The 14,469-nt window shown below is 42.6% G+C and overlaps 2 protein-coding genes across 3 annotated transcripts in view; one reads left to right on the forward strand and one right to left on the reverse strand.

The window, feature by feature from the left end:
* ANO10 (anoctamin 10) overlaps positions 1–13,085 on the reverse strand; it is a 287,855-nt gene extending 274,770 nt beyond the window's left edge. The window contains exon 1 of the mRNA XM_045037970.1: positions 12,827–13,085. The gene's annotated coding sequence lies outside the window, so the exon portion shown is untranslated. The remainder of the gene's footprint in view (positions 1–12,826) is intronic.
* A 129-nt stretch (positions 13,086–13,214) lies between these two features.
* Positions 13,215–14,469, forward strand: part of ABHD5 (abhydrolase domain containing 5, lysophosphatidic acid acyltransferase) — a 31,422-nt gene continuing 30,167 nt past the window's right edge. The window contains exon 1 of one of the 2 annotated variants that reach the window (XM_045037978.1): positions 13,215–13,373. In XM_045037978.1, the coding sequence (XP_044893913.1) occupies positions 13,327–13,373 (47 nt within the window). In that variant the 5' untranslated portion in view covers positions 13,215–13,326. The remainder of the gene's footprint in view (positions 13,374–14,469) is intronic. The other variant, XM_003992286.6, reaches the window with a different exon arrangement.

Below are 14,469 nucleotides of genomic sequence, written 5' to 3' on the forward strand. Positions count from 1 at the left end.
TTAAATCCGAATCTTGAGCTGAGGAATACAGAAACTGAAAACGAGTTTCACTCCATCCGACTGGTAGGACTGGTCCATTCTGCTTGCTACAAGGTGGCTGCTGAGGATGTCTTTCCAGGCTCTGACCTCATTAGAGGCTGACCTCATTACCCAGTCTCCCTTGAACCCTACTGCCCTTGGGTTCCTTTAGGTCCATTTTTCTTCCTGCTTAAGATGGCTCAAGGGAGTTACTGTGATTGAAGCCAAAGAACCGAACTGATACAGAGAGTGTCAGTGCCTCACAAATCCCATCTTTGAAAGCAGCTATGTTTTTATTTACTGTGTGGAAACATTGAAAGCTTTCAACACATTACACAGCCCTTAGTTCTTTCCTGTAAGATGTGTATTCAATCTGAGTAGTCTGATGTTTCTTCCTAGGGTTATAAATAAGTATTTTGTATTTGTATTTTGAGTTTTCTTCCGTCTCCTTTGCCTACCACTCCTTTTCATCCAGGCAAAAGCATACAACTGTTGCTATTTAAATAGTCCTTGGAAATAATATGAAATAATTAACAATAGTACAACTTATTTTGGAAATATTAGTTTTAAAACTTCCCTTTTGAGAATTTGATCAAGGCTAATATATCTTAAATAAAGGTGTATTTTTAAAGCCCATGGGAAAGGATAGGTCATCAAGGCACACGAAGCTAATACACAAGCTAATAAACTATTCAAACAGCTCTAAGGTCACAAAGTCAGTCATCAAAGAAAGGGCAATAGCACAGATCAATACATTGTGATGTCTTTTGACAATGGACATGAACATCTATAGGAAATTGCAATCACATGGATGAATGTTGTATGAAAGAAGCCAGATACCAAAGCTCACATTCTTTTTTAAATGTTTTTTTTTTTCAACGTTTATTTATTTTTGGGACAGAGAGAGACAGAGCATGAACGGGGGAGGGGCAGAGAGAGAGGGAGACACAGAATCGGAAACAGGCCCCAGGCTCCGAGCCATCAGCCCAGAGCCCGACGCGGGGCTCGAACTCACGGACCGCGAGATCGTGACCTGGCTGAAGTCGGACGCTTAACCGACTGCGCCAACCAGGCGCCCCCCAAAGCTCACATTCTTTATGAAGCTGTTTATGTAAAGTTAAGACCAGGCAAAACAAAACTATGGTGTTAAAACTTAAGAGAGGAGTTAACTTTAGAGATTTGGAGCAATGATTGAGTGGCATACAAGGGAGGTTTTGGGAACGTGGAAATGTTCCATTTCTTGACCCTTGTGATAATAACATGAATGTTCACTGTACAATAAAGCTTTGGGCTAGTTGTTTTGTGTACTTTTCTATATGTATATTTTGCTGGAAAAAGGGTTTTAAAATGAAAAGGCAATGTCCTTTTTGTTTTTTGTGGGTTTTTTTTTTTTTTGGTTTTAAAGAAAAATCTTGGCCTTCTAGCATGGTGATTCTTAGGGCAGTTTATTACAGAAAAGGCAAGACACTTCTCTTTATTTACTTCTCTTCTGCCTCCCTTTTCATTTACCTTTCCTTCTATCAACACCTTCTAAACACATATTGCTTCTGCTCAAGAACAGAGTATGAGTCACTAGTAAAATCCATAGGATCTACTGTTGGACTATAGCTCCAACTCTGAGAATTCAATTTACTAGCTTAACGTTTATTATTTTGTTCAAATCGTTATAGGTAAAGTTGGGTAATGGTCTCTTTGTGAGCAACATAGGGAACTGATTGCTATGAGAAATTTTTACTTTTATATTTCCCAACTCAGGGATATTTAATTATACAAGTATAAAGAGATTCTAGTATGTGCTTTTAGTGTTACATATTTAACCGTTTTTTTTTTGTTTTTCAATACATTTAAAAATTTATATCAATGTAATTTTAAGTCATTTATATTTTAAAGAAGCCATAATTTAAAACAACACTGTATTTCTTTCATAGACTCAATGTTTTTTAATTCAAATCCTGATATGTTATTCACAGTGCAAACACTGGTTTTGAATTAAACCTGTATTTTGAGCACTGACGAATAATTCAAAAGGAAATATTTAACATCTCTTTGTTTTCTTTCTTTCAAGAGAAAAAAAAGTCTTACACTTGAGTAAAGGCTAAATTGCAGTGATAATTCAAACTATTAAAGGAAAAGTTTAAGAACTGAAGTTGCATGGAGGCTGAAATATCTTATTTGGGGTTTAGGAGATCAAACTGGTAACTAAACCTGGCAATCAATATTCTGTAAGTTGTAAAAATGGCTAAACATTTATGCAAGATACCTAAATTCTCTTTTGCTTTGGAATTCAACTGAAATCCTGTATATTTTACCTAGAGTGATAATTGCTTTGTTTTCTTTTTTTTTTTTTTGACCAAATAAATTACCGTTATGCTGACAAGATAGGAGGAGAAAAAAAAAAGAAAGAGGTTATAGCTGCATATCTTTATATCTACTTATATATCCATCTGTCATGGATATTAGTCTGTTTATCTATCTATCTATCTATCTATCTATCATAATCAAAGCATATTTTTAGCTTATTTTTAAATGAAATTCTGCGGCCTAAATCTGGAGATTTAGATTGGGAGATTTGTAGTTAAGAGCCTAAACTTTCTAGCCTAAACTTTGGTGGTATTTTTTATAATGTTTCTATGACTGGACCAACTTGATTTCCAAGTTTCCAATTAGGGTGAAAAATAATCCATTTGATCCAGTCCTCAGAAGTGGAACTGGATAAAAAGAGTGGATTCAGCATTCTTATAATTAAATGGCCCAAGTGAATAGCTGATTTACAAATCTGGTTGATAACTGAGGTCTCAGCTGTTCTAATTTACTGATTAGAGCATTACTTGGATGGGTTGACTGGCAATGGGAACAGAGCCCCTGCTGGTGACAGTTGCCTTATGGCTTTAAATTACACTTTTGGCTGGTAGCTCGGTGGTTATTACCCTACACTAAGAAGGCCAACAAAGCTAGTCTTGTCAATTTCATAACAGCTACATTACTCTTTTCAACTGGAAGCAAATCTACACCATTGCTAGAAACACAACCCCGAGATTGCCTTAGCTGTGGGAGGAGGGGGCATATGGTGGGATAGCCATTTATCAACCCATCACCACCTCATGGGACAGTCACCACCAACATAGGGCATATGATACAAAGAGAGAAAAGTACTCTTGGCTCTTGCTACCGGTTCTCTGTAGAGTTGTGGTAGGTAACAGAACCTCTCTATTCCCTGATTTCCCATTTGTTTCATGGAAATAATATTAACTGTTAAGAATGATGGAAAGATCAATCAGCTTAATCAGGTAGCATTTTTAATTCCTTGCAGGTGGTACTTGCACCTGAGCTGTAACTCTGTCAACAAGCAGGGTTTATTTGGTCCTCACAGTATATAGATTACAGCATAGTTCTAAGTACTTCTGGGAATTATAAAGGAAGTGGAGAACATATCTCTATTCTCCAGGAACTATTATACTTCAGGTGAGATAGGATCACCCCCAGTGAAAACTGGCAAGCACATTAACAGAAATATAGCCAACTGCAGCTGCTGACAAGTACCCTGATGTTCCTGCAATGGTCTGTGACCAGATTTCTATGTGGAGAACTGGACACTCTGCTGGATGCCAGGAAGGAAAACAAGGCTTATAGGATGGGTTCGCTAAGAGGGTATAATCGTTTTGGTAGATCATTTCAGCCTAATCACATGCTACACTGTAATTTTTGTTTGAAAGGTTTTATTGCACAGAAAAACTGTTTATGATAAAAAATGATAGACTCAATCTGGTAAAACTACATGTGTTGATTATCATTGAAATGAGCACTTTTAATATACAACTTCCCCCCCCCCCAACAAGAATTGCACATATGCACGTAAATGATGGTTTAAATGTTAGTTTTGGGAGACTGGCGAGTTAATGCAAAAGTAGCAGATAGCAATATACATACTGGATATGCTACTGAACTTGAAAGATATTTCACAATAATCCATTTCCCCTGCGGCAAGTGAAGAAATTAGTTGACCCTTGAACAAGTGGGGGTTAGGGGTACTGACCCCCTGCACAGTTAAAATTCATGTACAACTTTTGGCTCCCCCCCCCCAAATTCAACTACAAATAACCTATTGTTGGTCAGAAGCCTTACTGATAATATAAACAGTTATATACATAACATGTATTTTGTACGTCACACGGATTATATACTTTGTTCCTAGAAAAAGTAAGCTAGAGAAAAGAAAATGTTAAGAAAATCATAAGGAAAACATTTTTATAGCACTCTACTGTATTTATTTAAAAAAATCTGCATATAAGTGGGCCCACTCAGTTCAAGCCTATATTGTTTAAGGGTCAAAGGTACATTAAATCCGAGGCTATACTTAGAGGGGAGGATAGCTAAGCAATACCTTCAAATCTCAAAGGAGAAGAGTTATGCAAAGAAATGCCCTAAATTTGGCTATTAAGTGTATATGCATCGGCACAGCTAAAAAAAAGTCTTCATAAATTGATCTGTAGTATCTTGATATTAAAACAAAATAAAAATCCAGAGCCGGTTATATTATCTAACTGAAATTCTTAAAGCTCAAACATCTGTCACGGAGCTATAGGTGTTTTTTTCTGTTGCATGCCTACCTGGATTGCCTATTCCATTACTCTTTCCTAGAGTGTCCCTTTTTCTCCTGCAAAATTTCCTCAATCATCTGGATAGTGCTTACGTGGGGGTGTTCACTTTGTGGTAATTATTATGACTTGTGCTGTATACCTCAACTTAAAAGAAAACAAGCCTTATTTGAGACTCACTTCCATGAATCATTACTATACCTGCTTGATTTAATAATCAGATCTCTACCTTTTAAGTGTTTAAATATGCTTATGTATACCTTGACCATTACACAAAGTTGTTATAATTTTGTCATCTGTTTCTTGTGTAGTTTTAGTTTACTTGGGTTTATTCATTTTCTTGGGAAACCTCAATTTCTTCACCTGCCACCTCCTTTGTAACTCGCCTATGTTACGGTATAGTAGGCAATGGAGTGTTGATAAACCGGATCTTAAACAAACAAACAAACAAACAAAAAACCAAAAAGCCCTGATTTCAAATGATTGCCAATTTCTGTGGCATAAATAGTCCCCAATTTCAAAGTTCCAAGGTTTCACATCCAGCTCAAAAATTCCTGAATATTTAACAATAGACTCACCAACTGATAAGAGCTGGCTGGCTCCAGCCATGTACGTAAGCAAGAAGGTTACTGCTGGTTTTGCAATGACTTAGAACAGCGTTTCCACTAACTGCTCATTCACTCATACCACCACAAAATTCTTCCAGCTGTGGGCATAGACAATCAACGTATTTCAGTGTAGAATCAATGATGGGTAAAAACTGTTCCCTCTGTGCATCCCCGCAGAGCTGAAGCTAAATAAGCCAATTTGCTGAATTACTTAGAACCAAGTATTTATTGCATCACAAACAGATATTTTCCACTTGTCAGAAAATGTAACAGAGCCAAGATACCAGTTGCTGTTTGCTTTCTGCCACAAGTGCCGACTAAATGGAATGGATATTCAATAAGCTGTATTAAACTGAAGGATGCATTTGCAAAATGGTGAGGGGGTGAATAAAGAGGCAACATTAATGTCAGAGGCAATTATGGGTATGAACACTTCTTGCTACTGTAGAAGCCTGCCCCTGCTACACATGCTCGGGGGCATAAATAAAGACTACGTAGAAGGGTTTTGCTCTCAGAAGTTCAAACACAGAAAGGCAACTGACATTTTCAATGTCAACATTTTGGAGGGCATTCTCCTGATTTATGAGGATGCTTAATATTTCAGCATGCCCCGATAAGAAAAAAACAACCAGAAGGAAAATAAGGGTTAAAAGATCTGAAATATGGTAGGAAAAAATGTTTTAAGAAACACTGATTCTACTGAAAATAAAAACCTAGGTTTCTTCTATTATAATGAAGTGACACGGAAGGTGGAGGAAAGAAACACCATTAAACTTCGCTCCCCAAATCACATGACTTCAAATTTCCTGGGGCCAGGGGAAGCCATGACTGGAAATTGAATGCTAGCCCCTGTGGCATTTTCCTTTCCCCTCTTTTCCCTGTCTCCACCTTCACTGGCACTGGAATCTGAAACTGGACAATCATGCCCAATGACTTCTTTTCTCTGAGTCTGGGCTTTCTAAGGAGTCATAAAAATATGAGAAGGACATCAGAATCGGAGGCGGTACTAGTTTGGGGATTATGTTCCGGCTCATAACTCTCTGATTTTTGATCAAATGTTGATGGGGAGATTTGGCCCTGCTGCACTTCTGGATACTGCCCTACACATCTCCTTCCTAGTGCTGGAACCACTATGAACCATGGTGACAGAGGAGACAGCATCTTGCAGGTCTCACTCTATCTCACTCGTGATCTTTCTCTCTCTTATACACGCATGCATGTGCTAATCTTACCTCGCACATCTGTCCTCTCCCTACCTTTCAGATTCCTTTCCTCATCTGTAGTGCTGCATGCTGAGAGTAGATTTCCTAAGGAAAGTTTTCCCACCGTGACTTGGCTTCTATAATCATAGTGTAAAACCCACCAAGTTATAACCTTTTCACTTGTCAACACCTAAGCCAAATGCCATGCTTATCATTAAATACAAATGAAAACAAGTGTCACAATTTGGCTTCTGCAGGAAGCAGTCTCTGAGACAGGGTTTAATGTTCCAGGAGTACCCTGGTGATCAACATCCATGGAAAGGAGGAGGTCAGTGAGACTGGGAAGAAGTCGAGCTATGATGCAGGCTCGACCACAGCCACAAGGAGTTCTGGAGTTTAACAGGCTCAGCTGAATCATCCCATTTGGGGTAGAAATGGTTGGTCCTTTGTAGTCCTACCTCCAGCCATCATTAGATGGGACTTTTACTTAGAGTGGCATGACCTTGGTGAGGTGGCTCTTTGTAGGTAAAGTGTTCCCTGAAAGGACTGAAAGCTGTTCCACTGAAACTCTCACAGCAGCTGGGATAAGAAGCCCTTCCTTGAAGGGGGGTTTAAGCACCACACCTTCCTATCCACCCCTGCAAGTCTCCTTACCCTGAAAAATGTCTACCATTGTTCACCCATCATATGTCCTTCGTAAGAGCACAAGAGACTACTGAGCAGTATGTCAAAAACTATCTGTGGTACCATCTGTCCCGGAGCCATTAGATAGCCATCAGCAATAAACAAACAGCACCCCTGACCCAAACCTCTTTCCTTACACAAATATTAACTCAAAATGAATCATGGACTTAATGTAACATGAAAACCATGAAACTTTTAGAAAAGGACAAAGGAGAAAATCTTGGGGAGCTCAGGTTAGGCAAAGAGTTCTTAGACAACATCAAAGCATAAGCCCTCAAAACAATCAATACATTGGATTTCATTAGATTAAAATCTCTGTTCTGAAAAAGCCCATGTGAGGAGGATGAGAAGACAAACTGCATACGAGAGAAAATCTTTGCAGACCATACATCTGACAAAGGACCAGCATCTAGAGAACATAATAAGTTCTTAAAACTCAACAGTTAGAAAATGGGCAAGACACATGAACAGACGTTTCATTGAAAAGGATACATGGATGGCAGATAAGCATGGGAAAAGTTGCTCAGCATCACTAGTCATCAGGGAAATGCAAATTAAAACCACAATGGGACATCACTATACACCTATCAGAATGGCTAAAATAAAAACAGAGATACCACCAAATGCTGGTGAGGGTGCGCAGAAACTAGATCAATTACGTTTTGCTGGTGGGAACAAAAAATGGCACAGACACTCTGGAAGAGTCTGGCAGCTTCTTAAAAAACTAAGAACTGCAACTGTGACTTGGCAATTGCATTGTCATTTATCCCAGAAAAATGAAAACTTCAGTTCACACAAAAACCTGTGCATGAATTTTTATGGTAGATTTATTTGTAAGGTTCAAACTGGAAATAACCCAGATGTCCTTCAATAGGTGAATGGTTAAACAAGCGGTGGTATATCCAACCATGGAATAGTATTCAGCTATAAAAAGGAGCAAGCTACTAACACATTTGACAACTTCAATAAATCTCCAGGGACTTATGCCGAGAGAAACAAGTCAATCTCAAAAGGCTACCTATTGTATGATTCCACTTACAGAAGTTTCTTGAAGGGACAAAACCATAGAGGCAAGTTAGTCGTTAACCAGAGGTTAAGGATGGAGGGGTGTGGTGTGTGTGCAGGAGGCAAGTGGGTGTGGCTACAAAACGGCAACACAAGGGACCCTTGTGATGATGGAAATGTCCTATGTCTTATCTACGTCAGTGTTAATATCCTGGTTGTGACGTTGAACTACAGTTTTGCATCATGTTACCGCAAGGGAAAACTGTTTGTAAAGGATGCATGGGATCGCGCCATATTCTTTCCACTGCATGTAAACCTGCAATTACCTCAAAACAAAAAGTGAAAAAAACGGTGAAAAAAGTCTTGAACTCAATAAGTCAACTACTTAATCTCCTCTATGAAATAGCAGCGTCACACGTTGGTGAGGTAAAGCGTTATCCCTGTGGGATGCAGAGGTGATTCAATTGCCTATTGCTATGTAACAAACGACCTCAAAATATAGTGGCTTGAAACAACCATTATTTTGTTTTTACCGTTCTCTGTCAGGAACTGAAGCTCGTCTGGGCAGATATTTTAATCCACGTGTTGTCGGTTGGTGTCATTCACTTGGGGGCATTCAGTAGCAGAGGCTGGGCCAGAAATCTTAAGCAGTCTGGTGCCGCATGGCCAGCAGAGTTTCCTCACAGCATGGTGGTCACGGGGTAGTCGGACTTTCGAGAGGAATTAACACGAATTGGTAAACACTGAAGCCACAGATCTCTGAAGTCCCAGACTCGGAAATTACAGCATCATTTCTGAAACATTTTATTGGTCCCGACAAATCTCAGCTCAGACCGAAGGGGAGAGAAAATAGCCTCCAACTTTCAGTGTGAGAAGGAGTAAAGAATTTATGACCATCTTACTCCACTCTTGGGGGAGATTGTTTAATTCTTCAAAAAAAAAAAATGTTTCTATGTAGGAAGTTTTTAAGAATTATATATCCACGTTAAAAAAATTTTTTTAACGTTTATTCATTTTTGAGAGACAGAGGCAGAGTATGAGTGGGGAAGGGGCAGAGAGAGAGGGAGACACAGAATCTGAAGCAGGCTCCAGCCTCTCAGCTGCCAGCACAAAGTGCAACGTGGGGCTCGAACTCATGAACTGCGAGATCATGACCTGAGCCGAAGTCGGACGCTCAACTGACTGAGCCACCCAGGCACCCCTATTCACGTTTTTAAAAATAAATATTGAGTTGTTCAAGTTTCTTTTTTTCTTAAAGGGTTTTGACACCATTATTTTAATTTAATTTAATTTAATTTAATTTAATTTAATTTAATTTAATTTAATTTTTCTTATTTTATCCTGTCAGTTTTTGGTAAGTTATGTTCTCTAACTTAAGATAAAATCTTGTCTATTTTATCTAAGTTGACAAATTCATTGGCATAAAGCTGTTTGTAATACTGCCTCATTATCATCCTAATGTTGGTAGGATCTGTAGTCATATCCTCTTTCCCAAATCTGTAGCCTTCATTTCTATTTTTGTTTTTTTTTCTTGATTAGCTAGCTAGGAGTTTATCAATTTTATTAATCTCAAAGAACCAACTTTTGGCTCATATTTCAAGGATTTTGCTTTTTTTACATATCGGTATGTTCTGGAGAGCTTTCCAAATTAGTGAATACAGATTTACCTCACTTTTATTAATTGCTGTCAAGGCATTTCATATTATGGGGGTATCAGAATTTATTTAATCATGGGCATTCTTATTTCGTTTTCTTTTTCTTCTCTTTCTTTTCTTCTTCTTCTTCTTCTCCTTCTTCTTACTATTAAAATACTGAAACATCCTTTTATGTATCTCTACACACACATGAGAGGCGCTGGGCTTCCAGAAATTAAATTGCTTGGTCAGAAGGTATATTCATTTTACATTTTTTTAAACAGGTCACTTCCAAACTGTTTTCCAAACGGCTGTATCAATTGGCACTCCCATGGACTGGGTGGAAGTATTCCCCATTGACCCAGGTTCTTGCCAACATTTAGTACCATGAACCTTTTTTACTTATGTCATCATGGTTTGAATTTCCATTGTCTTGATCCCAGATGAGTATAGGCATCTTGTGTCTGCTCATGACTTGAGAGTTTTTTGAGAAGAATTTTAAAAATCTATTTTATATTTTTTTATCATTTAATTTTTCTTTATATATTGAAGACATTAAACCCAGGTCTGTTTCAACTTTTTGCATTGTGTTTCATTGTGTGTGTGTGTGTGTGTTTTTTTTCCACACAGAAATTTTAAATTTTGATGTGGTTATATTACTTGCTCTTTTCCTTTATGGCCTGGCATTTGTATCTTGCTAAAGAAGGCCTTTTATCTGCTTTTGAAGAGTTCAACCGACATTCATTGGCTACTCAGAGTCTCTTGTCTCTGGAGGGCAATTCTACCTCTGAGTTCTAGAATCCCTCCCTTGGGTGACCGTGGCCCGCTTCCGCCACCCCACCATGGTAGAGCTCTTGATCCCTGGTCCTTCATACCAAATTTTAACATCTGTAACATCTTGCTCCCTCATCCATCCCCTCCCTCTATACACACCTTGAAAACAACTTGGGACCATAGGACACCAGAAGGAATATAGAAAATCATCCAGTTTCAAACTCTCATTTTCATAGATAAGGAGTATACAATCTAGACCTTGCTGTCCAACATGGTAGCCATTGGCTACATGTGTGTTTTTAAGTTAAAGTAAAAAACTCAGTCACACAAACCAAATTTTAAATGCTCTATAGCTACACGTGCCTCATGGCTACTTTACTGGACAGGATTTAGACTGTTTCCATCACTGCAGAAAGTTCTAGTGGCTGCTCTAGAGCTTTGTTATTTAAAGGTCCGTGTGCTGACCCATATAGCAAGACCAGAGGCATCACTGGGAGCTGATTAGAAATACAGAATCGCGGGGTGCCTGGGTGGCTCAGTCGGTTAAGCTTCTGACTTCAGCTCAGGTGATGATCTCACAGCTTGTGAGTTCAAGCCCTGCATCAGGCTCTGTGCTTACAGCTCAGAGCCTCCAGCCTGCTTCAGATTCTGTGTCTCCCTCTCTCTGTTCCTCCCTCACTTGCGCTCTCTCTCTCAAAAATAAATAAACATTAAAAAAAAAAAGAGAGAATCTCAATTAATAATCAGGCCACATACCAGACCTACAGAATTGGAATCTGCAATTAAAAAATATCCCCCAGGAAGTTTGCATGCAGGTTAGAGTCTAAGAAGCCCTAATCATGTGATTTTTTTTTTCCCTTAAGGTCAAACAGCTGATGCCCAGGCCCTTCCCTTGACCCAGGCACCATTTCCTTTACTATCCTATGTCCTTCTTATTATCTCCCTACCATACTCACTTTCTCACTTTGTTTAATTACAGCACTTTATAAACATTTATAAGTCAGCAAGGCCATTGGGGCCCTCGGAAAACCCTCCATGCCTCAGCCTCACTCTGGTTTGCTAGTGCCTGCTTGGCAGACTTTGGAGAAAGATCCAGGTTCCTGTGATAGCATTTTCCCTAAAGAGAAAAAAAAAAAAAATCCCTGCTAGGGGGTGGGGTGGGCTAGAAATTAAAGTCCACCTTGGAACCAGTGGGGCACCAGTCATCAACCTGTATGGTACATTTAGTCGTGGTGATATAACGGCTGCATTTAGTTTTTCAGATGCCACAGCTGGGGAATAGCATTCAGAACAGGCCACGTACTTGCCTTAAAAATGTCACACCTGACTATCTGATTGGACAAAGCAGGGGCTGGTGATCTAACATAAATATGCTTGCTCAAGGTTAAGTGGTTAATGGGTCACCAAAAGGAAGGGGATTTGGAAATAGGGCCCCAGGTTGTCCTGGAACGTTGGGAGATCTGCTCTCAGACATTTTCAATACATTGTTTCTCAGCTCCTAAAACAGAGTGGACACACAGCAGGCACGCAGTAGATAAGGATGGATGAAAAATTCTTCTCTACCTACAGGTCTTCCAACTGGACTAAGAATTAAATTTACATGAGACAGATTGGCAGGAGAAAAAAAGTCCAACATTTTATTACAGAGGCCAAATCATGAAATTGAGGCCTAAAGAAATGACCAAAGCAGGAAGGTTTGATACTTTCCAGACGGAGACAATAGATCTGTGAAGAATTGACAGGATATAGAAAACCTAACTTCGGAAGCTTCAATTAGTAAGGAATTCTAAACAGAATGTGGGCTGGGGTAGTAAATTAGTAAAAAGTAGCAAGGGTTGTTTATAAAGCCTTCTTGGCTCTACATTTCTGGTGATAAGGATGGCTCCTTATCTCCTGATACAAAGAGGGTACCTTTCACGTGGCGATTGATTTCCTGTTTTCAGGGGACAGAGGAGGGTCTGAGTGTCCTTCCTACACAGGTGGTCTCTTAAGTAACGTATTTGAAATAATCAATACGCCAAAGTAGCACATTTGGGGCAGCCTGCCCTCGGCCCCTGCAATACGGAGAGGTGTAATCACAATCCCAGACAGTATCTGATGGCTACAGGCTTGAAAACAGCTCAAGCATGTTTACATCTACGTTAGTGATTCCCCCTCAAGAGCTCTACTGACTCTACACCCCTCCAGTGTGTCCAGAGCGCGGGGCTAAGCGGAGTTGCTGGTTCTGGCAGCGCCTAGACCGGTCCCTGCACGGCAGTGATTCCCGACGGAGGGTCCCGAGTCACCCTTTCCCCTTACCTACCCACCTGGAGGGAAGGGCTGGCGGAAGGCCAGAGTCCCCTCCATTTCTGCAGTTCCATGCGCCTTTGCAGCATCTATCGGATACTATCTTGGCTCTTCCAGGGAAGGTGACGCGCCTCAGTCCCAAGGCACTGACAGAATGCCTGCCCAGTGCCCAGCACGGACAGTTAATACCAGCGTTTGATGCATTCACAAAGTCATTACTGAAACCGGTTACTACCAAACGCTGCCAGGCGAGCCTCACCAGCGCTTCTGTTGACAGCCCCGCCCAGCGCCCAGCCCGGGTCACACCGGACCGGGGGACGCATGCGCAGCTGCTGGGTGTAGGAGGGGAGGGCCGGGCGCGCGCTCGCGCGCGGCCGCGCCGCCGCGTCGTGTGAGCGAGAGGGCGACGCATGCGCGGGCGGCGGTGGCCTTAAGGGCGGCGGCAGCGCCGGGTGTCTCAGTCGGCCAGTCAGCCGGCTGGGAGGCGCGGTCCGGCGCTCGCGCGGCGACGACGACGGCTATGGCGGCGGAGGAGGAGGAGGTGGACTCGGCGGACACCTGCGAGAGGTGAGTGCGGCGGGGACTTCGTGGGGTTCGGGAACGCGCCCCCCACGAGGGCCGGGACCGGGCCGGGCGGCATCGCAGAGGACTCGCACCCCGCCTGGTCTCTCCGTCGTCCGGGCCGGCGTGAGACCGCCCTGCGCCCCGAGGAGACGCCCCGGCCTAGCTGTGCCCCTGGAGGGCGCCCATCGGCACCGACCCGGCTGCGCCGCAGGCCGCTGGACCCCCCGCACCGAGAGGCCGCCGCGATGCGGCGTAAGCGTCCCTGCGGGGCTGGCGGCGGGGTGGCCCGGCACCCACACAACCGGGCCCGTCGGCCTGGGTGTCTCCTCTGACCCCGCCTGCCCGAGAGCGGCCGGCGGGCGGTGACCGGCCGTCCCCGCACCTGCCTCGCGCCGCGGGAAACGACTGTGGCTCTCCGCTCGCTTGGGACTGCCGTTCCGCCTGGAGGTGCGGTCGGGACTGAGCCTCCGGAGCCGGGAGGAAGGGGCGGTGCTTCCCTGGGGCCGTCGGAGGAGCACCCACCGTCTCCCGAGGAGCTGCGGGAGGTGGCGGGGGTCGGGGGCCGAGGGGAGAAGCCCAGCGAGGGAGAGCGGCTTGGGGGCGTGGCTACATGGCTGGGTTTCCGGAAGCGTTTAATTCGTCGATACTTAGAAAGTTAACAGGTAGCGAGGTCAAAATTAACAGCCTTTCTTTTTGAGACAGAGAGAGACAGAGCATGAACGGGGGAGGGGCAGAGAGAGAGAGGGAGACACAGAATCCGAAGCAGGCTCCAGGCTCTGAGCTGTCAGCACAGAGCCCGACGCGGGGCTCGAACTCACGCACCGTGAGATCATGACCTGAGCCGAAGTCGGACGCTCCACCGACTGAGCCACCCGGGCGTCCCCGGAATTAACAACCTTTCAAGCAGGGGTCTTTGCTTCTGAGTGTCGTGGCCTTGCCGGAGGCGTGCGTGCGCGCGTCCGAGGACGTGCGTCTGCAGAAAACTTCGTGGAAGTGGAGGGAGGGCAGATGTCCAGCGTGAAACCCGATCAGTGAGCATACCAAGTTTTCCACCTGTAACGAAGTTCATGCCCTTGACGGCAATTAATTCGCGGAAAAA

The sequence above is a fragment of the Felis catus genome, chromosome C2 (genome assembly GCF_018350175.1).
Source record: "Felis catus isolate Fca126 chromosome C2, F.catus_Fca126_mat1.0, whole genome shotgun sequence".
Taxonomy (NCBI): Eukaryota; Metazoa; Chordata; class Mammalia; order Carnivora; family Felidae; genus Felis; species Felis catus.